General features: G+C 38.1%; 1 protein-coding gene across 1 annotated transcript in view; it reads left to right on the top strand.

Annotated features, from left to right (window-relative positions):
* LOC109004686 ((3S,6E)-nerolidol synthase 1-like) overlaps positions 1-16,337 on the top strand; it is a 28,473-nt gene extending 12,136 nt beyond the window's left edge. The window contains exons 3-8 of the mRNA XM_018983315.2: positions 5,507-5,885; positions 5,972-6,190; positions 6,278-6,416; positions 6,516-6,764; positions 15,677-15,966; positions 16,310-16,337. Coding sequence (XP_018838860.2) covers positions 5,507-5,885; positions 5,972-6,190; positions 6,278-6,416; positions 6,516-6,764; positions 15,677-15,966; positions 16,310-16,337 — 1,304 coding nt within the window. The remainder of the gene's footprint in view (positions 1-5,506; positions 5,886-5,971; positions 6,191-6,277; positions 6,417-6,515; positions 6,765-15,676; positions 15,967-16,309) is intronic.
* Positions 16,338-22,545: the final 6,208 nt, after the last annotated feature.

Below are 22,545 nucleotides of genomic sequence, written 5' to 3'. Positions count from 1 at the left end.
TCCCCCCCCACATTGATAAAATGCTCCTCTTGACTAGTTCTGTGACATTCTTGCTAAACAAAACTGAGGTTTTTTCTTTGTTGATTTTTTGACCAGAAACCACTTCATATCTATGCAATAGATTCTGGATGTTTATATTAGTACCCATCTCAGCCTTACAGAAAATGACCGAATCATCTGCAAATAGTAGATGATTAATACGAGGAGCTCCCTTACACACCTTGATCCCTGGCACAGTCTGAACTTCCTCAGCTTGTTTTAGCAACCTAATTAGGCCCTCTGTACAAAATAAGAATAGGTAAGAGCACTCTCATTGGAATAGCTAAATTAAAGTACATTTTTGATGAATGTAAGATAAATTTAACTTTTAGCTATTCCATTTATATAAATCTCTATATTGGAATAGCCATTTTTTCATTATATGACAATAAAATAATATAAGATGAATTTAATTTTGACTATTCACATCAAATCTCCAAATTGAATTATCTATTTATTCATTATATAGTAATGAGTAATTAATAATTTTGAAAATTTTTTAATTTTTTTAATTACGAATTTATTTTATTTTTTCATATTTTACTATTTATAATATTATATATTAATTTGTAATTGTATTCTAATTATATTTTTTCAATTGTCATTTAAAATGGAGAGAGAAATAATTAATATTAAAAGGAAAGAGAAAGAAATAATATAAAAAAGATTTGATGAATGAATAGTGTCTTCCAAATTTAGAAATTAGTTTGGATATTACTGTAGCTATATTCCAAATATTTAGAATATAGCTAATTCAATGTGAACAATTTATCCACCTAATAGCTAAATTCTCATTGAATTTAGCTTTTAGCTAATCCAATGAGAATGCTCTAAGGGGACAAAGGGTTCCCTTGCCTAAGTCCTCTAGAAGGTATGATAGGATTTGAAGGTGCTCCATTTATCATAACTGAAAAGGATACTGATTTTACACACTTCATAATTATTCCCACAAATATGCTGCTTAACCCCAACCTCAACATGATCTCTTCTAAAAAATCCCACTCGACCCTATCATAAGCCTTTGACATGTCTAACTTCAATGACATGAACCCCTTATTCGCCTTTCTCTTCTGTTTTAGAAAGTGCACCAACTCATAAGCTACTAACACATTATCTGTGATTAGTCTCCCTAGTACAAATGCAGATTGTGTTGCAGAGATAATGAAGGGAAGAACTCTTTTAAGTCGATTGGTAATAACTTTAGAGATTAATTGTATATGACATTAAACAAACTAATTGGTCTAAAGTCATGAACATCCATATCATTCTTCTTTTTGGGGATTAGAACTAACAAAGTATGATCAAGACCCTCAGGAAATACACCAGTATTCAGTACATTAATGACTGTTGCAGCAATATCAGCACCAATGACATGCCAATATTTCTGATAAAAAAGAGGGGACATACCGTCAGGGCCAGGGGCTTTGCTAGGATGCATTTGGTTCAATGCATAAGTCACTTCATCAGCTGTAAATTCCCTTTCCAGTTCCAAAGTCATCTCAGACGTGAGTTTGCTATCCATCCCCTCCAATATATCCAATGCACCCCTTTCTGTACAGGCAGGAAAAAGTGATTGGAAATATTCAATTATAAGACGATCCCTTCATGCTCCTTCTCTCCACTGTCCTTCAGAATCTTGAAGTTTTGCAATATAGTTCCTTTTCTTCCTTTGCGTGGCTTTAGAGTGAAAACATTTTGAGTTTTTATCTCCACTTTGCAGCCATAATACTCTCGACCTCTGCTTCCATAACAGTTCTTCCCTTTCCAACCAGAGTTGGACTTCCTTCCTTGCACTATTAAGATCCTCAACTCTTGTACATATAGTATCCTCTTCCTGCAAGGCCTGTAGTTTCTCCTTTGCTGAGGCTAAATTCTTATGGACCGAACCAAAATAGGTACAATTCCAGGTGTTTAGTTTAAAACTGCATTTCTTAACTCTTCTCATGGCCTCAACCATATTCCCCATGCCCGTTCCATCTTGGCACACCCCTTTTATTATGTCTTCGCAATCTTTATGCCCCACCCACATTGATTCGAATCTAAAGATTCTCTCCCGTCTGACCTTTTGTGGAACCCCCTCAGTATTTAACCAGATGGGTAAATGGTCAGAATATGACACTGAGCCATTTATCACCACAAAGTTAGGAAAAACCTCCACCCAACCAGGAGATGCCAAACATCTATCCAAGCGTTCCCAAATCCTCTCTTCTCCCTCTCTGCCATTACACCAAGTAAGCTGAGGTCCCCTATTGAAACCTAAATCTTGCAGATTACAATCAAGAAGAGTAGAGCAAAAATCCTCCACAAGTCCCTCATTTCTCTTGTTCCCCCCCCCCATTTCTCATTTGGTTCTAGGATCGCATTAAAATCACCCATGAGAACCCAAGGGCAATTTACAGACGTATACAATTGGCGTAATAAGCCCCAAGTTTCATATCTCCTATCTGAGACAGAATTACCATAAATGCCAGAGAACATCCAATCCCTTTCATCACATTTAACCAAAGCATGAATATGATGGAAAGAGTAGTTGATGATTTGTAGATTTACCTCGGGTTTCCACATGAGGGCCAAACCTCCACTTCTGCCCTGGCAGTCCACTGTTAAGCAATTAGTGAATCCCAATCTTAATTTATATCTTTCCATAAACCTGGTATTCACCTTTGTCTCATGCAAGAAGACAATTTCATGATCTTCCTTCTTGATAAGGTCAAGAAGTGTACGCGATCCCCGTGGGTTCCCAAGCCCACAGAGATTCCAGCTTAAGCACTTCATAGTTCCCGGCGGGGCTGATCCACAGCCCTCACCACTTCATCGGTCTCCACGTCCTTTCCCAAACCCTGAGGTAAGATCGAGGATTATCTCTTCGAAGCTCTAAGATCTCCTTTGTCTAGTAAAAGTGAATCCCTTTTCTTTGAGTGCATAGTCGTTACTTCCATTCCCATTTCCTTAGCCTTAAACAAGTCAACATGCTTGGGCTTTGGCTTACGGCCCCGACGCTTCACTATTGGCGCAACAGAAAGGGAGGCTATCGTTTTTGGCGGGCCCAAGGCAACACCCCTATTTTTTAAAAGTTCCGGGCCTTTTCCTGCTATGTGAAAAATGATGGCATTTGCTATATGGCCGTTATTCTCCTCTACCAACTGAATCTCCTTTGCCTCCCCTAATTTTTCACCCACTTCTACAATCTTATCTGGTGTCATCTTCGTTTGAATGTCAGCTTCATTTGGGATCTTATCCCCTGAAATCCCTCCCATTGGATTTGTTTCGCCAGATGGCGTATCCGCATTTTCTTCCCCGAATCCCGCACCAGTATCCTTTTTACTCGGTATATCGTCTCATCCATTGCCTAGCCACCTCCACCACGGCTCTACTAGTTCAACTGACTCCATCCACCACTCCATCTTGGAGATAGCGCTGCTTTTAACCATTGCCCATATGGGAAGGTTGCATCAGTATCAGTAGCTTTGCAAGCTTTCCAACTAACACAATCATGATGACCATGTCCCAGACAGCCGTAATGATAGCAGAAATCCAGTAGCCGTTCATAAGCAAAACGCACCAAGCAATCTCTCTGAGCCCCCAGAGCGATTTTCTTGCATCGCAGCAGAGGTTTAGTGATATCCAGACTCACTCTAATGCGCATGTACTCCCCCAGGCCACTTCATCTTGATCCAGATCAATCTTGAGTACTTTGCCCAATGCTTCCCCAATCCGGTTTCCCACATACTTGTTAGACGCCATCATGGGCAGGTCATAAATCCTAACCCAAAATAAGGCTTCTGTGAAAATAATCTCGTGAATCTGTAGTTGTCCTTCAAACTCCTTAGTGAGGACGTGAGGACTAACTGTTTGTCAAAAGTCCACGGGCCATCCCTAAGAACCCTTTCCCTGTCCTGGGTTTCCTCAAACTCCACGAGCATAATTGTTGGTGTTAGATCTCTAAATTTGATACTTTTGCCAGGTCGCCAAATACGCCTCATAGTCTGCTTGAAAGCTTCCCTATTGTAGTGACGCTTCGTGAACAGATTAAGGAACAGGCAATGCTCCCCTCGTGCGATCACATCTCCCAGCAAGTCAATATCCACAACCATCGCTGTTGATTCGTCCTCCGTGAGGGGAAGTTTCTCGCACATGCTACTCAGAATTTCCGCCATCCTCGTTGGACAGCAACCACCGATTGAAATAACCTCCCTAAAAGAAATGGAATCAAAACCCTAAATTACTACGCCCAGCACCACCTTACAACCCCACCCTCCATAGTAGTGAGGAGAAAAAAAAAAACCTCCCACGCAACACCACCCTACACAACGGCAGGAAAGGAGCCTTTACTTGGTTACACTAACCAAAGAGGTTTAATGAGAGTAGACAACATAATTGAATAGAGGTAGATTAGGTTTTTTTTTTCCCCTTTTATACTTTATGTAAGCGGTTAAAACTCAACCCTTTACTAGTCCGTCCTTAGTATCTGCTCGCCCGCCATGAATATCAGGTGGATTTCCCGATCTTTACCCTTCGGCCTAGTAGTTTGGGCCGGAGTGCTGAATTGCGGGGGCCACCACCCCGCCCTAATCAACACCTATCAAATCCAACCATTGAATAATATATTAGACCTAAAGCAAGATACTAAAGACATTTGTTTTTGCTTTTAAGAAACTCAAAGGCTTTAGAATATTAAAAAATTTTTAAAAATGGAATCAAATAGTTCAAATCCATTAAAATTGAGAACTCGTTAGAATTAGGGTTTCAGGGTTTCGCTAGACCTTCGGTAGAACTTCAATTGGACAAGTTATATTATTCTAGATTTTTCAGTAGTTGTATAGGATTACTTCTATTATTTTTTTTTGCTCTCCAAGTAGTGCACTAGATCTTTGACATATGTTTGTTTGAGAGAGATTAATCTTTCCATTTCCCATTTTTCATTTCCTATTTTCTTTAATTTTTCATTCAATACTTAATCATCTATTAAACCATCATAACGCTTACTTTGGATATTGATTTTCCTTAATTAACGCCACGGCTATCACAAACCATGTGGTGATCTTACAATATGAAAGTGTAGCAAGCAAGGTCTACGTGCTTGGGTATATATATATATATGTTGTATTGACAATTTGTAAGCGGATAGCCCCCATTGAGGGCGACGACTATCTCCCAACATATTACCATTGCATCGAGGAATTCCTTGTGAACAATATTCTATTTGAAAGTGGTTTCAATATTAGACCTAGTACTTGATGCGTGAGGCCATTACAAGCATGAAAAGACAATAGATCAATCATTATTATCCCGTGCGTGCGTTCTCACTGGGAATGCATAGCTAGTTTTGACTTGTTGGTAGTGGGCGTTCACCTTGAATCAACTTGTTGGGCCCATCTAATCGGTTGAATTTGTGTTTGACCATACACTTGATTTTTTGGTATCACTAGAATTAAAGATATTTTATTGCATTTGCTGTTTGAAACAGATGTATTTGACAGCTTTAGGGACCAGGAAGGGAAGTTTAATGAACATTTGAGTGAAGATATCAACGGATTGATGGCTTTATATGAAGCTTCACAGGTAAGTATTCCAGGCGAAGTCACACTTGATGAAGCTAGAGACTTTAGTGAGCAAGTACTGCTGAATGCGAAGGTGAAATATCTTGATAACAATCAAGTTAGAGCTGTTGAAAATTGTTTAGCTAATCCTTGTCACAAAAGCTTGGCAAGGTTCATGGCCAAAAGTTTTTTAAATAGTTTCCAATGCACAAGTGGAGGGTTGATGAATGATTTACACCAACTAGCGAAAATGGATTTCAATATGACCCAATCCATGCACCACAAGGAAATTGACGTAGTCTTGAAGTAAGTTTCTAATAACATTACCATGTTCTATTATCATTACCAACATCATAACTTGCCTTGCTTTAATGTAAATCTCTGAGTCTTAGATGGTGGAGAGATACTGGTTTGGCCAAGGAGCTAAAATTTGCTAGGGACCAACCATTGAAATGGTACATTTGTTCCATGGTCTGTCTTGTACATCCTGAAATGTCAGACGACAGGGTTGAGCTCGCAAAACCCATTTCTCTCATCTACATAATTGATGACATTTTTGATCTTTATGGGATGCTGGAGGAGCTCACCCTCTTCACAGAAGCTATCAACAAGTATGCATCTATTATTGTACATGATTAATTCTCTCAGCTTTGGTTTTCAACCCTTATAATTCAGTAATAATTAGTTGTTTCATGCAGATGGGATATTGCTGCCCTTGAACAATTACCCGAATGCATGAAGAGATGCTTCAAGGCTCTGTATGATATCACTGATGAAATTAGCTACAAGATATATCAAAAGTATGGGCTGAACCCTATAGAATCTCTGAGAAAGACGGTAAATCATGTCTATGGAAGTATTTGATATTCCTAGCTTATGTCTAATTGTAGCTTGTTTATGAAAACTAAAAGCATGGCACCTCCATGATTGTTTCAGTGGACGAGTTTGATCAATGCCTTTTTAAAGGAGGCACGATGGCTTGCTTCCGGGTACTCTCTAAACTCGGACGAGTATTTGAAGAATGCAATTGTAAGCACAGGAGTACACGTGGTACTAGTTCACACCTTATTTCTTTTGGGTCATTGTATGACTAAAGAAGATGAAGATTTTGTTGAGAATATGCCTGGCATTATATCTTCTACGGCAACAATTCTTCGGCTTTGGGATGACTTAGGCAATGCCATGGTACGTATATGTATATGTACTTATTGCCAACAGATCAAAATCTAGTTCAATATTTAGTTTATACATTGACTTTGAGGGATGCAACTCACACATGGAGAATAAATTGTTTGCCAGAAGAAATCTTTACAAATCTGATTTTATATCATAGATTAACCTATCTAGATCAAATAAAAGAACAGTAAAGAGAAAAAAGGAATAATGTAATTACTTTGTTCTCGCTACCCATCAATCAATTTAAAAGGCAAAAGAAACAAATAGACACGGTTGCAAAGATGCGCATGACCATACATGACATGCATGCATGGATTCCACCTATGTTTTAAAAATTGGATAAACTTAACTGTTTGACAAGTAATGACACTACAAAAAAAAAAAAAAAAGAAGACCATTTGTGATGGATTATATGCGACGAGAATGACTATTTGCGACCAATACAAATTTATTTTGGCAGAAAATAATAATTTTTACAGGAAATAATTGGCCACAATTGAATAATTTTCTTATAGTGATATATAAACACCCCCAACTTTCTATAAAATTGTATTTTTATTGCTTAACATTTTGTCAAAAGTCCATCATGCTTTTTTACCACAAAACAAATTGCTTCAAACTCGCCATGCAATAAGAAAGATTTTTAGTGAACTCGAGGTTAATTTCTTTGCTCCATATATACCTCAATCATCTCCTACATAAATCCTAACATAGACCAATCTAAACCTCTGCATCATTCCAACTTAATATGCCACTAATGAGCTAGTTGTATCATCCAGCTCAACCTCTCCGCTCGATCGAAAGCAAACATATAATCATGAATAGAATAATTAATTGAGAAAGATCAATCTCGAAAGCATAAATTACTGTTTACAATAACCTCCTTTCTTAGGGCTAGGGCTGCTTAGATAAACCTTTAGGCTTCATGCAAAACAAAATTTTGAGGTTTATGCACATGTTTAAGAACATCTGTGGAAGATACAAAGCCTGGATGAAATAATCATAGAATAGAATATGTCAAGTAAACCATTCCATAGTTTAAGTAACTGAGAGAAGATACTTTCACAACCAAAACTATCCATTATTCCTATGATCTGTAATGATCTATGACACATCATAGAAAAATTTATTGACATAAATTGTTTGTAAAAGACTTGATGAACTTAATTTCCAACTCGTGTTCACTTTTGAAGGTGTGATTAAAATCCCAAATCTTATTCCTTACCTAATTATTGAGGTTGGATATCCATTTTCTCTTGTTCTATGTTGATGCAAGATGTATTGGGTAATGCTTGTAGGGAAACATTCTTATAAAATAATTAGGGGCTTTGTTCATATAATTTTCTCTGAATGATGCTTCCAGAAAAGTTCCCTATAAATAAAATAGGTAGAAGTATACATTGTTTTGAGATCTTATCAATTAATAGTAAGATTGAGTACATTGTATATATAAATAGTCAGTGCAATCCCAACATGACAATGTCTCACATACCCTTCACTAAAATCTTAACACAAAAGACTTTTGAGCATCATTTAGAGTAGACGGGTGTAAAAGTTGTAACCAATTGAGTTTGAGCACAAGTGAAAGTTTGTTAGAATTGTATTGGAAATCAATTGAACTTGTGCATTTCGTGTACTTTTTTAGATTAATAAATATCCAGTTTGGGCATATGTTTAGCTAACAAAGGATTACATTGAATAATCTACTTATGATCATTATATTTATCTTATGTTCATTCTGTCCTTTCTGAGACTTTTAATGTGTTAGTTGTTTTTCATTGATTCATGATCCTGGTGTGTGTATCTATATCGTGTAAGAATGTATATTGTGCATCAATCTTCATGGGGCAGGACAGAGTTCCCAGTGCCCATTCCCACGAGACATCGCCACGAGTTTCAAACAAGTAAAGGAATTCCTAGTGAATGATTGGAGTATGATGGTATTATGTTAGCCTTACCTGTTAGTCTAGATGTAGAATCCCCCAGTGCATCACGTGTTGGTGTCTTCTAGTTGGTTGGCCGGGTAGACATTCTCTAGTGCAACATGTTATCTTTGTGTGAAAGTCAACCTACATTGGGGTATAGGCGAGTTGGCTTGCACAATGTCATTCAGGTAGAAGGGATTTCCCTTATGTCGAGCGGTGGAGCAACTCATCCCTTGTTTGCTCATTAGGCAACAAAATGTCTGTGTGATGAAAAGCCTGTGTGACAGATATCTATGTGAGGAATGATAGTAATGATTTCTGAAATGAGTTTTAGACTATGGTATTGCAAGGTCTAGTTATCAACTTAACCTTTATCTTTTTCGCTGCGATCTTATATCGATATCCCACACGTGCACTTCCACAGTTGACTATACCCACAAATCTAAAATGAAGGACGTTTTTGGGTGAAGGGAGCTACTCGGGTGTCCCTCATGACTTTGTGTCTAGGATGGGAGGATGACTAGCAACCACTCTTGGAGTATGCATGGGAGGAAGGATACAAGTTTGTAGTAATTACCATAGAGCCCATGAGGGGGATTGTTGACAGACTCCGATCCTATGTTTTCAATGTAGGCAGATAGGACGTTATGCGAAGGATTGCCCCCAAGAGCCATCGTTGCAGTGAGCCAGACATGGTGGAGGACGTGGAGACCATAGGCAAGTTGTGCAAGGTAAAGTGTACACACTCGCTCCTGGACAGTCGATGAGGATGCCCCAAAGACCCAAGAGTTAGGCATCATCACATGTAAGAAACCGTAGTTTACGACTAGTTAATCATGCTTGTAGGTAAATAGTATAAGTAGTAAACCGCACAAGGCTAGTTAGAATATCGCACTTCTAAGCGAGCACATTACTTAACTCAGGAGCTTCCCAATCCTTTGTGTCTACGGCGTTCGTCAGAGCTATTGTTCTTCAAGTAGAACCAATGCGTCAAGGAGTTTCTGTAGCACTACTCAACAAGAGATAGTATACTACCTTAAGGTAATTAGAGAGTGTCCTTTAGAAATAGATGGAGCCCTTTGGAAGTAGATTTGATAATATCTAGCATGTTGGGATTCGATGTCATTCTAGGGATTGATTGGTTGTTTAGGCATTTTGTGAGTTTAGATTGCCAATCGAGAACAGTGACATTCCATGTGCCAAGAATGGAGGATAGGATCTTCTGGAGAAGTAAGTTGAGGTCAATGCCAGAGGTAATTACCTTTCTTCAGGCCAAAAAGGATTTAACGAGTGGGGCTAAGGTTTATTTAATGCACCTAGTGCTTAAGGAGAGAGAGCCCAAGGAAGCTGAGGATATGGCGGTGGTAAGGGAATTTCTAGAGGTCTTTAGAGAACTTTCATGATTACCCCCTTCTAGGGTAATCCTTACTAAATGGCCCCAACAGAGTTGAAGGAACTAAAGGGTCAACTACAAGAGTTGTTGACGAAAGGATTTATTAGGGCATGCGTTTTACCCAAGAGAGCACCGGTACTATTTTCGAAAAAGAGAGATGGGACTCTTAGAATGTGCATTAACTATCAAGAACTGAATAAGGTGACTATAAAGAATATGTACCCATTGCCAAGGATAGATGATTTATTTGACCAGTTAGTTGTAGGGAGAAACAATGTTTTCTATAATTGATCTTAGGTTAGGATATCACCAATTGAGGATTAAAGAGTGAAAGACATACCAAAGATAGCCTTTTGAAATAGGTATGACCATTACAAATTTACGATGATGCCTTTCGGGTTAGCTAATGCCCTAGTGGATTTTATGGTCATTATGAATAGTGTTCGGCCATTTATGGATTTATTTGTAGTAATCTTAGAAGATGACAATTTAGTATATTCTGGAGGTGCTAAGTAGCATGAGAGTCATCTAAGATTGTTGTTTCAGATACTCAAGGACCATTAGTTGTAAGCCAAGCTTAGCAAGTGCGAGTTTTGGCTGGATGAGGTAAGGTTCCTTGGTCATGTGATATCCAAGGAGGGTGTCACGGTTGACCTGAGTAAGATTGAGCGATAATAGGATGGCAATGACCTACCTCTGTGCAAGAGCTGAGGATTTTCTTAGGATTAGCTTGGAGGTTTTTGGAGGGATTCTCTAGACTGTCGAGTCTACTCATAGTGTTAATGAGGAGAAGAATGTTAAGTTTGTTTGGACCGATAAGTGTGAACGAAGCTTCAAGGAGCTAGAGAGAAGGTTGAGTACAACCTCTGTTCTAACCTTACCTGTGCCTCATAAGCCATTTACAACATTTAGTGATGCGTTGAAGTACGACCTATGTTGCGTTTTGATGCAGGAAGGTAGGGTAGTAGCTTATGAGTCCTGACAATTGAAGGACCACACGAGGAACTACCCAACTCACTACATGGAGTTAGCTTTGATAGTGTTTACCATGAAGATATGGGGGCACTACCTATACGATGAAGAATGCGAGCTATATACCGATCACAAGAGTCTAAAGCATCTCGTTACCCAGAAGAATGTTAACATGAGACAACGAAGGTGGTTAGAAGTTATTAGCAACTATCAATGTGAAATTAAGTACCACCCGGGCAATGCCAACTTAGTCGCAAATAAAAAATGGGAGACACAAGAGATCTCTTGTAAGTGGACTCATTCTTGGATAGGATGAGATACCTGATGATAAAGGACCAACCATTAGAAGAGATTGTCACTGCCCTATAGCAGATTGAGGTATGTGATTTCGACGAGCTGGAGGGCCAGCAAGAAAAGGATTTGGAATTGCTAAGGATCTAATAGAGAATTTGTAAAGGCGAAGGACCTATGCATTTCTGCTTGGGCAAGGATGGGACCTTGCTGTTCAAAGGGAGGAAAGTGGTTTCAACTAATTCAGAGATTTTAGGACGGATACTGGTCAAAGCTCATTCCTAGCCATACTTGATACTCCCTTGGATGACCGAAAATGTATCAAAATCTTAAGAAAGGGTTTTGATGAGAAGGAATGAAGCAAGATATCTCCCGCTTCATCGAGAGATGTGCTACGTGTCAAAGGGTTAAGGCAAAGCACCAAAGGCCGGGAGGGAACCTGCAACCTTTACCTACTCCTGAATGGAAATGGAAAGATGTAGCCATGAATTTTGCGGTTGGATTGCCTAGAACCCCCTATGGGAAGGACATCAAATGGGTGATTGTAGATTAGTTGACTAAGAGTGCTGACTTCTTACTAATCACCACTATGAACACACTACATAAACTCACTCGGCTGTACACAAGGGAGATCGTTAGATTACATGGAGTCCCTAAGACTATATATCGGACCGAGATTTGAGGTTTACCTCCCACTTTTAGAAGATTTTACAGAAGGCGATGGGGACCAAGCTAAAGTTCAATAATGCCTATCATCCTCTAACTGATGGATAATTGGAAAGGACGATACAAAAATTGGAGGACATATTGAGAGCTTGTGTATTGGATGTTAAAAGACCTTGGGAAAATCTTGTCCCACACATCGAATTAGCGTACAATAATAGCTACCAGGCGACTATCCAAATTGCCCCTTACGAGGCGCTTTATGGTAGGAAGTGTAGATTGCTGATATGTTGGTATGAGGTGGGGGAAGTCAAGGTAATTGGATTAGAAATCATCCAGGAGATGACTCAGCAAGTCAAGCAAATACGAGCAAGGATGGCCATAGCTCAGAGTAGGCAGAAGAGCTACGCTGACAATAGGACGAAGTTGACCGTTGGGAACGGTGACTGAGTGTACCTCAAGGTATCATCTATGAAGGGTGTTAAGAGGTTTGTACTAAAAGGAAAGCTAAACCCAAGATATATTGGGCCATACCAAATAATGGCAAGAGTCGTCTCAATAGCATACCAATTGGCATTACCTGCAAAGTATGAGGGAATACACAATGTGTTTCACGATTCCTCGTTTAGAATAAGTTTTGGAAACCAATAGCCTTGGATAATTGAACCAAATCTAGTTCCACTACTACTGAATCTCACTTATGAGGAGAATCCAGTATGACTAGTTGCAAAGATTGTGATATAAAGTCGTATCATTGGTAAAGGTAAATCAGGGATACGTGGGAAACAAAAAGTTCACTTGTAAAAGTAAGCGGGTCATGCAGGAGCAGTTTTTGCATTTATTCAATTTGTAATGATGAGCAGTAGCACACGATGAGAGGGTGACTTGGACAATTTCTATGTGAGGGCATGCCTATAAATAAGCCATAAACCGATTCTCTTCGAACACATTGTCAAGGACTTACAGAAGAATTGACATTGCGAGAGAAAAGATAACTACTTGTAAGATTGCAACACCACCAGAAATAATGCGCTGATTCCTAGAGGAATGATGTGAGAGAGCAATATTAGAGGTGAGCGAAGGAGATTAGAGGAGGAGTGTCGCCAAGACGAAAAAAAGTACTCGGAGCAAGGGTTTCTCGCCTGGGGCAAGCAACAGTAAGGACTACTTGTGTAAGATATAGGAGCTTTCTGGAACAATGCAAAAGATGCTCAGAAGAGTTGTCAGTGTTGTACATAGAATGTTGTTGTATGTAAGAGGCATTTGCATATTCTGTAACCTTCCCCTTTCTGATATGAATAAATATGTTTTGGATCATTATGTTTATCTTATATTCATTTCTTGTTTTTCGAGACTTTGAATGTGTTTGCTGTTTTTCACTATTTCGTGATCCCAATGTGTATATCTATATCTCTGTGTAAATATGTGTGTCATGCATCAATCTTCATGGGGCGGGATGGAGTGCCCTGTGCCCATTCCTACAAGATGTCACCACGAGCTTCAATGAGTAGAGGGATTCCCCGTGAATGATTTGGGTGGGGCGGTATCGTGTTGGCCTCACTTGATAGTTAGGATGCAGAACCCCCTGGCGTATCATGTTTTGGTGTTTTTGAGTTGGTTGTTTGGGTAGACATTCCTTAGTGCAACATGTTGTCTCTGTGTGAGAGCCGACCTATGTTGGGGTACATACGAGTTCGCTTGCACCATGTTGATTGGATAGAAGGGATTTTCTCGATGTCAAGTGGTGGAGCAACTAATGCCCTGTTTGCCCATCAAGTGATGAAATGTTTGTGTGACAAATATCTATGTGATGAATCTCTATGTGTTGGCAAATTGTATCAAGTGAATTCAATATGCTTTTATGGATTTGACCTACTCAAGCGATGGGTGATTCCTCGGTTGAATAGTACTCATGCTTGAAAGTACAATGCGTAAGAGGGTAGCTCTTCAGAGGGTGATTCCTTGCCAAAGCATGCACATATGTGTCCTTTCGCTATTCACACGAACTGTTCATTGCATCATCTGGAGTATTATCTCTCATTAGCAATTTTTGTCATGGTTGCGTAACCTACCTATGATTTTACTCTCAGAACTATAGACTTTGATGTAGAGTTAGAACTATGAGTGATGCCCAAGGAGGAAAAGCCGACCTTGCTTGAACCTTGAAGATGGAGGCCTGTCTTTGTCATAGGAACCGTGCATTATTTCGAGTTGTACTCAGTATTTTGGAAAGGGGGGCCAACTGTATTCGGTCTACCGCCTATTAGGCGATGAACATACCATTTTGGGTTGTATATAACTATATGTTAATGTTTATGAGGAATGACAGTAATAATTTCTGAAATGTGTTTTAGACTCTGGTATTGCAAGGTCTAGTTACCGACCAAACCTCTATACTTTTCCTTGCGATCTTATACATATATCCCACATGTGCACTTATACTTTGATGAGGCACCACAGAACCTTGCAAAGACCTTAACACAAGGAACGGGGCGCACTGGTAGGCATCGAATGAGGTTGAGTTGATGGTATCTTGATGGGAATATACATATATGTAGGAGTTGGTGGATGATGAGGGGAGGTCCTTTCGAGTTGTGGTGGCCGATGGTAACTTAGTGGCAAACAAAGATTCAAGCTTCAAGGATTTTGAGTTTTCAGCTTTTATTGATTTTTATGGATTCTTGAGGTTAAGGTTGAAGAATTGGTTGGTGAGAGAGAAAATATGTCAGTGTAGATGGAGAGGGTGCTTATGCTACTAAGGGTTGATAGGGGCATGAGGGAGGACTGTAGAGGGTTACTGTACACTATGTTAGCATGCACCCAAAGTGTTCTAAGGAATTGAAAAAACCTTTTCTTGGGGGTAGTGGCCAATGTAACCAACAATGATAACATATAATAATCAATCCTTCATTTTCGAGATCAACATTGACAAGTTGGCCATTATATCTTAAAGATACTCCCTACAGTCCAATAGATTTGCTAAGGTATCCAAAAAATAGTGGTCTAGGTATAGTTTTTATGCCTTTGCCTATATGTTGTGATACTCTATTCCTATCATAAGATGTTATGACATTAAAATTCCTCATAAGTACTAAATTTTAATGACATGCTATGCTATTTTGGGATGGAATGGATATATCATGTGTTGTACTTCAGGATTGCTGAATAACTATTCCTTTGATTTGGGTTATTTGCAAATAGGAAGGAAAATTCAATTATTGAAGTACAAGAAAGGGACATTCTATCACAAGATGTCATGACATTAAAATTTCTCATATAAACATTAAATCTTAATGGCATATCATGCAGCGATAGGATTAGAGTACCACATTTATGCATTTCAAGACTGCCTCATAATTATTCCTTTGACTAGAAATTTTTGAAAACATGAATGCAAAATCGATTATCAAAGTAAAAGAAAGGGATATGTCCTTTAGATCGCACAAAGAGTGATGCCATGGAAAGTTTAATTTTGTTTCCATATGAGTTGTGCATAAACTCATCCAAAAAGACAAGGCTTAATAATTTATGCTTTACACATACTAATCTATTTTTTGCATGCACATGCTCAAGTGATCGCATTTGCGTGTATGCAAGTTACATGAATAAGTCTTTACAAATGCATGCTCTCTTGGTGAAAATTTCATCACGAACATGGCATGTACGTGCAAGTACAGGATGAGAAGCAAGAAGGTCGGGATGGATCATACCTAGAGTACTACATGAAGGAACACAAAGATTGTTCAATCAAAGAGGCACGAGAGAAAGTTGCCAATATGATTTTAGATGCATGGAAGTGCCTAAACAAGGAGTGCCTCTTTCCAAATCCATTTCCACAAACATTTAGTAAGGCTTGTCTTAATATTGCAAGAATGGTTCCATTGTTGTATAATTATGATGACAACCATGGCCTTCCAATCTTTGAGGAGCATGTGAAATCATTGCTTTATGAAAGTATCTGTATAGGGCATCCTTAAGAAATTCGAGCTCTTACTTACTTTGCTGAAAACTCATGTAAGCTTGTTGGATGATAGCCTTTCCATATAATAAATTGTCACGCATATATATGTCCTTACCTCAATCACTTAATAAGGAAAATTAAGGCCATTTAAATAAATTTTTGTGCTTGTTAAGCATAGTTCTTATAAAGTTTTATTTTAGGTTTAATTTTTCCATTTATATTTCGTAGACTAATTTAGATAGTGTTCAATGTGAATAACTTTTCGTTTTTTTCAAAGCCAAATTATAGAGGAACCCCATTTGAGTTATAATATAAGCAACATCTGTTAGATAGACAATTTTTTTAAAAGAAAAGAAAAGAAAAGAAGAAAGATGTAAATCAAGCAATTTAAGTACTAGTCATGCCAGCATATCTTAACGATAAAAAAAGAATGTAAAGAATTGGAGTAACATACCTAAAGCTTGAGTGAAAACTCAACAAACACATCCCAATAGTTGAACAAATTTATATTCCAAAACCATACAGATAAAAAAAAGGATCGATGGTGCTACTATGCCTTCCAAATTTGACCCCTGGGCGTGCCCTTATATATTAGTGCAAATTGTATTTTTTTTAATTAAAAAAAAAACACTAATACACTAATAGTCATTTTCTTAACCATTAAGTAAAAATAAAAAAATAAAAAAAAATAAATGAACAGTTAAATTGAGGGGACAAACTCAGGCAGCATTGTATTACGTTCCATATAAAAAAAAAAATAGCAACCAGCATTCAGCAACAAAAAAGCTTGAATGTCTTAGATTCTAAACATAAATTGAAAAATAAAAGTGCAAAAATAAGGAGTGTGTAGACAAGATATGAGGTATTCATGAAAACAAAACATGTGTACAACTTATACTCGAGCAATTAGGGCGATCAAAAGATACTTCTATGATAACGCGATAACTACAATTATATAAATATGCAATAACATATAAGTAATATTTTTTAATTAATTTATTATGAGTCTTATAAAATCTTTGCAATAAATTCCATTGAATTAATCCAGAATGTCAATTAACTTGCTCCTCATACAATTATGTGTGCAAATTGAAGTCTTAGTAGTATTTGGAGATAGTAAATTTCTAAATGGCCGGACCCAATATATGATCCACGTGAAGGTGGAATCTAAGGTGACTTTGGCAAACTCATCTGCCATGCACCATTGTATAATGGGTGGTGCTAGAGTCATCGATAAAAAGTATTGACGGTGTAGTTTTTTTGTTTCTTTTTTAAAGCATTTTTTATGTATTTTGTTTTAAAAAAATATAAAAAAATAAGCAAACACAATACTAAAAAATAAACAAATATAAATCTTAAAAAATAAAAAATAAAGTAATCAGTACAAATGATAGGTATACTTTATCGGTGTACCTATCATTTTCTGTAATGGACCCAACCGACTACTTTGAGAGAGTCACTCTCCAAGAATATGAGAAGAAGAAGAGAGAAGGAAATAGGAGGGAGAGAAGAATCAAGTTGCTCAATATATTTTTTCCTGTTCGAGCTTTCCCTCCAAGCATCTTTATTTATACTAAGTATTTGTATGAAACAACAATGTTTAACAACGTCCCTTACACTTTTAGTAAGTAAGAAACGATTGCTTACAATCAATAAGAATGAAAAGTGCTAAACGACAACGTTCCGTTAATCAAATCCAATAACTAATGCAATACAATACGACATCGTACCAATTATTACTCTTCAAATATAACTAACAACTAACACATTCCTTTTCCGTCTCCAACACACATAAGCACCCTCATCCACGAACACCTTGCCCACTGCCATCATCGCTATGCAGGCTGCAACCTTTCCACTCCAGCACTTTGCCCATAACATTTTCCTTATAAAATACCAAACTCAGGTGTAAATGTGTTTACACTTATCTAATAAGCACTTGGCCACCCTTTGTTTAATTAGCACTTAAAATCATTTGTAGTCGATCTCAAAGGGGCGATAAAATCGAATAGAAGCCTTAGTATTAACCCTTGGAGGCTATATTATTGGTCATACAAATTTTTAAGAAGGAAGGTCTTTCACATTCACCTAGTTGATCTGACAACTTTTTAGCTCATTTTCACATCCAAAACGCTACGACCTCAAGGTTAAACCATTGGTCAAGCACACTAACAACAATATCAAGTACGTTGACTTTCATTTTGTATGAATATCGAGAAAAGAATTTCTTTCTCCAATTCTTCCAAATTTACAAAGTTTTAAACTTGTAAAATCTAGCTTATGAAAACTTTATACATCTCAATGCATCCTTACAAGTGACAAAGTTGTGTATATATTAATATGTCTGTCAATGCATAAATTTGCACAACAGGTGGCTAGAATGGAGGAAAGAGTCATGTCTGACCCACAACGGTGGTTTGGACGTCAATATGGTGCTTAAATGTACATCCATGAGAATAAATAGTGAATAAGCAAATCAAAGATAAATAGAGAGAGATACATAGATTTACGTAGTTCGGCATAAAGTCAACATTCATGGGTTGTTTGGGGGGAAATCCAATATAATAGGAAACTTTACAATATTTTAGGAGGTCGAAGATGATGCCTCCCTTGAGAGAAGATCCTTTGGAGTCAGTGTGTATGGTGGAGGTTGTGCGTAGAGAAGTCGTAGAGAGAGCCCATAGATTTGTAGAGATGTCCTCCTTAATAGAGATAGTTCCTTCTCTGGAGTAGTTATGTCCTACTTACCTTATGTCGCTTTTAGCATTTTGTATCTGAGTCAATCTCTTTCGGCTTATCTCTTCCCTGCTTTATCTCTTGACTTTATCTCTTCCCTTACTATTAGTGATAGGTTTTCAATGGGCTAGACCCACTCAACTTTATCCCTAACAGATGCCTGCGATTTTGAAGGTTGGTTTACTCAAGAAGAAGGCCTTAAGAATCTTCAACTCAAGCAGTGATAGAGATAGTTTGAAAAATCGTAGAAAAATTATGGGAACTGTATCTCCCTCACGCCGTGCGTTCTACCCTCCTGAAATCTCTCTCTCATCATGTTGCCTCTCTCTCTCTCTCTCATCACACACTCTCTCAGTAGTATAGTCACCTAGCTTGTAGGAGTTGCCACCGCGCTTGCCACCGTCGAGGGGAACCCAGCCTCACGTTGCACTGCCTATCTCATGGTAAGCCCACTGCCTCTTGCGTAAGTCCAATCCCGAATGCATGCAACCCGTAGCATAAACTTTAGGTGGCTTAGTTAAATTACAAAAATGCCCCTACCTTTTTAGGATTAACAATTGAGAATAATTTAGTGTTATGAAGATTTTAGGTTTAGAAAATATAGGATATTTTAGTAGTTTAGATTTTAAATAAAATCACATGTTTAATTAGAAATTTACGCAAATTATTTGTTTATTTTTATAGGTGACCGATTACGTGCCGAAAATATTGGATTAACGCTTCGAGGTAAATAATGTAATCACAAATTAGGATCATCACAATTTAGCTTATATAGATTATTATCAGCGCCAGTTCTTTGACAGCCATTTTTTTGTACCACTCATGCAAACATGTCGTCCGACATAGCATACGATCATGTCATTCAACATCATGTTCAGATTTAGAAATTATAATTATGTATGTATTCTGTCATGCATCTCATGTGCATAAGACATGTAAGCTATCTTAAGTTCAAGTGCAAGATAAGATAAGATCAGATCAGTTAATCAGATGGTCATTTAGATGCATGGTACCAATGCAATTTAGATCAGGGTGGATGTGCAAACCACAAACTCAAGCGTGATCCACCATAGTATGCCAGAAAACTATCAACGGCTCCCCTTGCGGCCGCTAGATGTGGTGTAACAACCGGTTCCACCATGAAAACTGAAACCCAAGCCCAGACTAGATGGAAGCCTAGCCTTCATGAGAAACCGACGCCGTTTTAGGTAAGCTATCACCCTTTCAATTTTTTTTCGTTCTTTTCTGGATCCCGACGGTTACTCCTCCTATATCTTTTCATTCAGTTTTTTTTTTCACACCTCCGAATCCCTCTCCACCTCAAGTACCACCTCCCCACGCCTCTGTAGTTATTGTTTTCTCCCTTTTAAGTTCTCTCCCAAAAAACTCTCTCTATCGGTTTCTCTCATACTCTCAGTTCTCCCTCTCAGATTCTCTCTCGTTCACTGCGAACCTCAATGCATACATCGTAGCCTAGGGCCATCACTCACTGCTGTAGCATCGCCAACCTTTCCGCACGGCCACCATCACGCCAACCTGTGGCTTTCGCAGATGGACCCACGAGCCACTGCTCACCCTCTCAACCCCAAAACTGCACTCTGTCACTGTGAGACCCCCTGCAGACCACTAACCCCCACGGACTTGCACCACCCAGCCATTGCCTTGTTCACACCACCACCATGCAAGCCTTCTACGTTCCCTCGATTCCACCCACTTTGCCGCCACCCTTCACTGTGAAACTCAAGCCATCATCGCACGCTAAGAGGCCTCTATTTTCACTTGTCAAAAACAGAGCATGCTTTCCTTCTAACTTTTCCTCCATGCAAGCCACCTCAACGTGCACTCAAGCCTTCATCAACCCTTCCCGCCGACTCAACCTTGCATCAAGAACCCCACGGCAATGAAGCTCCATCATGCCCAACCAACCATCACCAGCATTCGTGGGAAGCAAAAACAAAAACTGCTCTGGTTTAAGCCCTTAGAACAGAGCAACGCCACAATCTGGAGTCATCGTGTGCCACCATCTCAGCACCTTCACCCCTCTCGACTTGTCCCTGTCAGCATGACCTTCATACTCTCTCCCTCTCTCTAAACTCCACCGCTTGCCACAGAGGAGACTGCCGCGATTGTATCTCGCCAGCCCAACCCCCTGCAGCTTCACGTGTTCACTACTCTCCCTCGGTGAGTGTTCTTTTCCTGTTACGCCGTGCTCTCTCTCTTTTACGTTAACTCTCTCTCATTAATTTCTCTCCTTCGTGCCCTGCCAATGCCCTCACAGTCGCCGTCCACCGCCCAGCTAGCCACTCATCATGCTCTCTATCTCTCGGTGAGCCTCCACCTCGCGATTTATTGTTCACGATTATATTCTTTCTTAACAGAATTCTACAGAAGCTTAGCGTAACTTAGTCATGCATTATATTTTTTTATGTCACTAAATTACTTGGTTACCCTTTGAGTTATAATTATGTTTCCAGTACTTTAAATTATTTTTAAAGTAAAGATTTCATTAAAAATTAAACGATCTGGTGTAGGTTTATTTCCCCTGGCTTAGTTTTATGATATTACAAGTTTGCCCTTTAAGTACAAGCGAAATCATAAAATGGTTTGAGTTCATATTTTTCGTTGGGTTGATTTTACGACGGGTTTCAGTATGATTTCAGATAATTTTTATGTTAATGTTATGGGAGTTTCATCTTATTTTATATTATTAAAAAAATGTTTCTAAAGTAAATTAAATTTGTTATTTCCTTTCGAAAGAATAATTGATAACGTTGTATTTGTTTTACTAGAATCTAGTTTATTATATTGTTGATGCATAATTTAAAATATTTTGGTCTAATTATATTATCTAGTAACAGATTTTATAGTTACACTTCAATAGTTAATAAGTTAGCTTTTTAGTGTTTTAGTCAAAGTTATTAAATGGACATTGTTGATCTTAGAAAGTGATGATATATTTTGAGATTATGAGAATTTTAGGTTTTGAGAAATTAAAATAGGTTATTTTAGAAGGTTAGGCTTAAATATCGAAATCCGTGATTGATTGAAAACTTACGTAAATTATGTGATTATTTTATAGGTGAAGAGTTATAGTCGGCTCGACATTTTTGAGGAAAATTTTGAAAAGCTAAGTTGTCCAGGTAAGCGGGGTTCATATACTAGTTTTGCATAAAAGAAATTAAATGAGATTGACTTTGAAAATAAGCATGTTTGTTTTTTTAAAAGAACTATGAAAACGACCTCAGATATTTGTTCTACATATGCATAAATTCTATATAAGAGAAATTGTTTTTCTGTCATAATTGGTGTAGACATGAGCTAGTTTTGTATATTTTATTTCTGAACTATGCAAAAGAGCGAATATGAAAATCTAAAAGTTTTGTTATGAACAAATGAAAATATTTTGATTATGTTTATCTCGAACATGTGAAGTGATCTAAAGCTATTAAGTATTTTGTTTTGATATGATGTGTCATCTGAAAACCTTGGCATGAAGTTCTGATTCTGTATATGATGGTGATCTGATTCTGATGATATCTGTTCTGTTTTCTGTTAAGGCCCAGCCACGGGTATAATGGTGGTTTATAACCCTACCATGGGGTGAAACATGGTATACGGCCTAGCCACGGGTATAATGGTGGTTTATAACCCTACCACGGGGGTGAAACATGGAATATGGCCCAGCCACGGGTATGATGGTAGTTTATAACCCTACCACGGGGATTAAACATGGTATTTGTCCCGATGTGATGCTAAGAGATGATATGATTATAATGTTTTAGTTTGGAAATGCCAATGGATTTTTTTTTGGGAACAAGTTTGTTTTTTTGAAAATTTTGCTCTGATATT

The sequence above is a fragment of the Juglans regia genome, chromosome 4, assembly GCF_001411555.2.
Source record: "Juglans regia cultivar Chandler chromosome 4, Walnut 2.0, whole genome shotgun sequence".
Classification (NCBI taxonomy): domain Eukaryota; kingdom Viridiplantae; phylum Streptophyta; class Magnoliopsida; order Fagales; family Juglandaceae; genus Juglans; species Juglans regia.
This window is presented reverse-complemented; position numbering and strand designations above follow the sequence as displayed.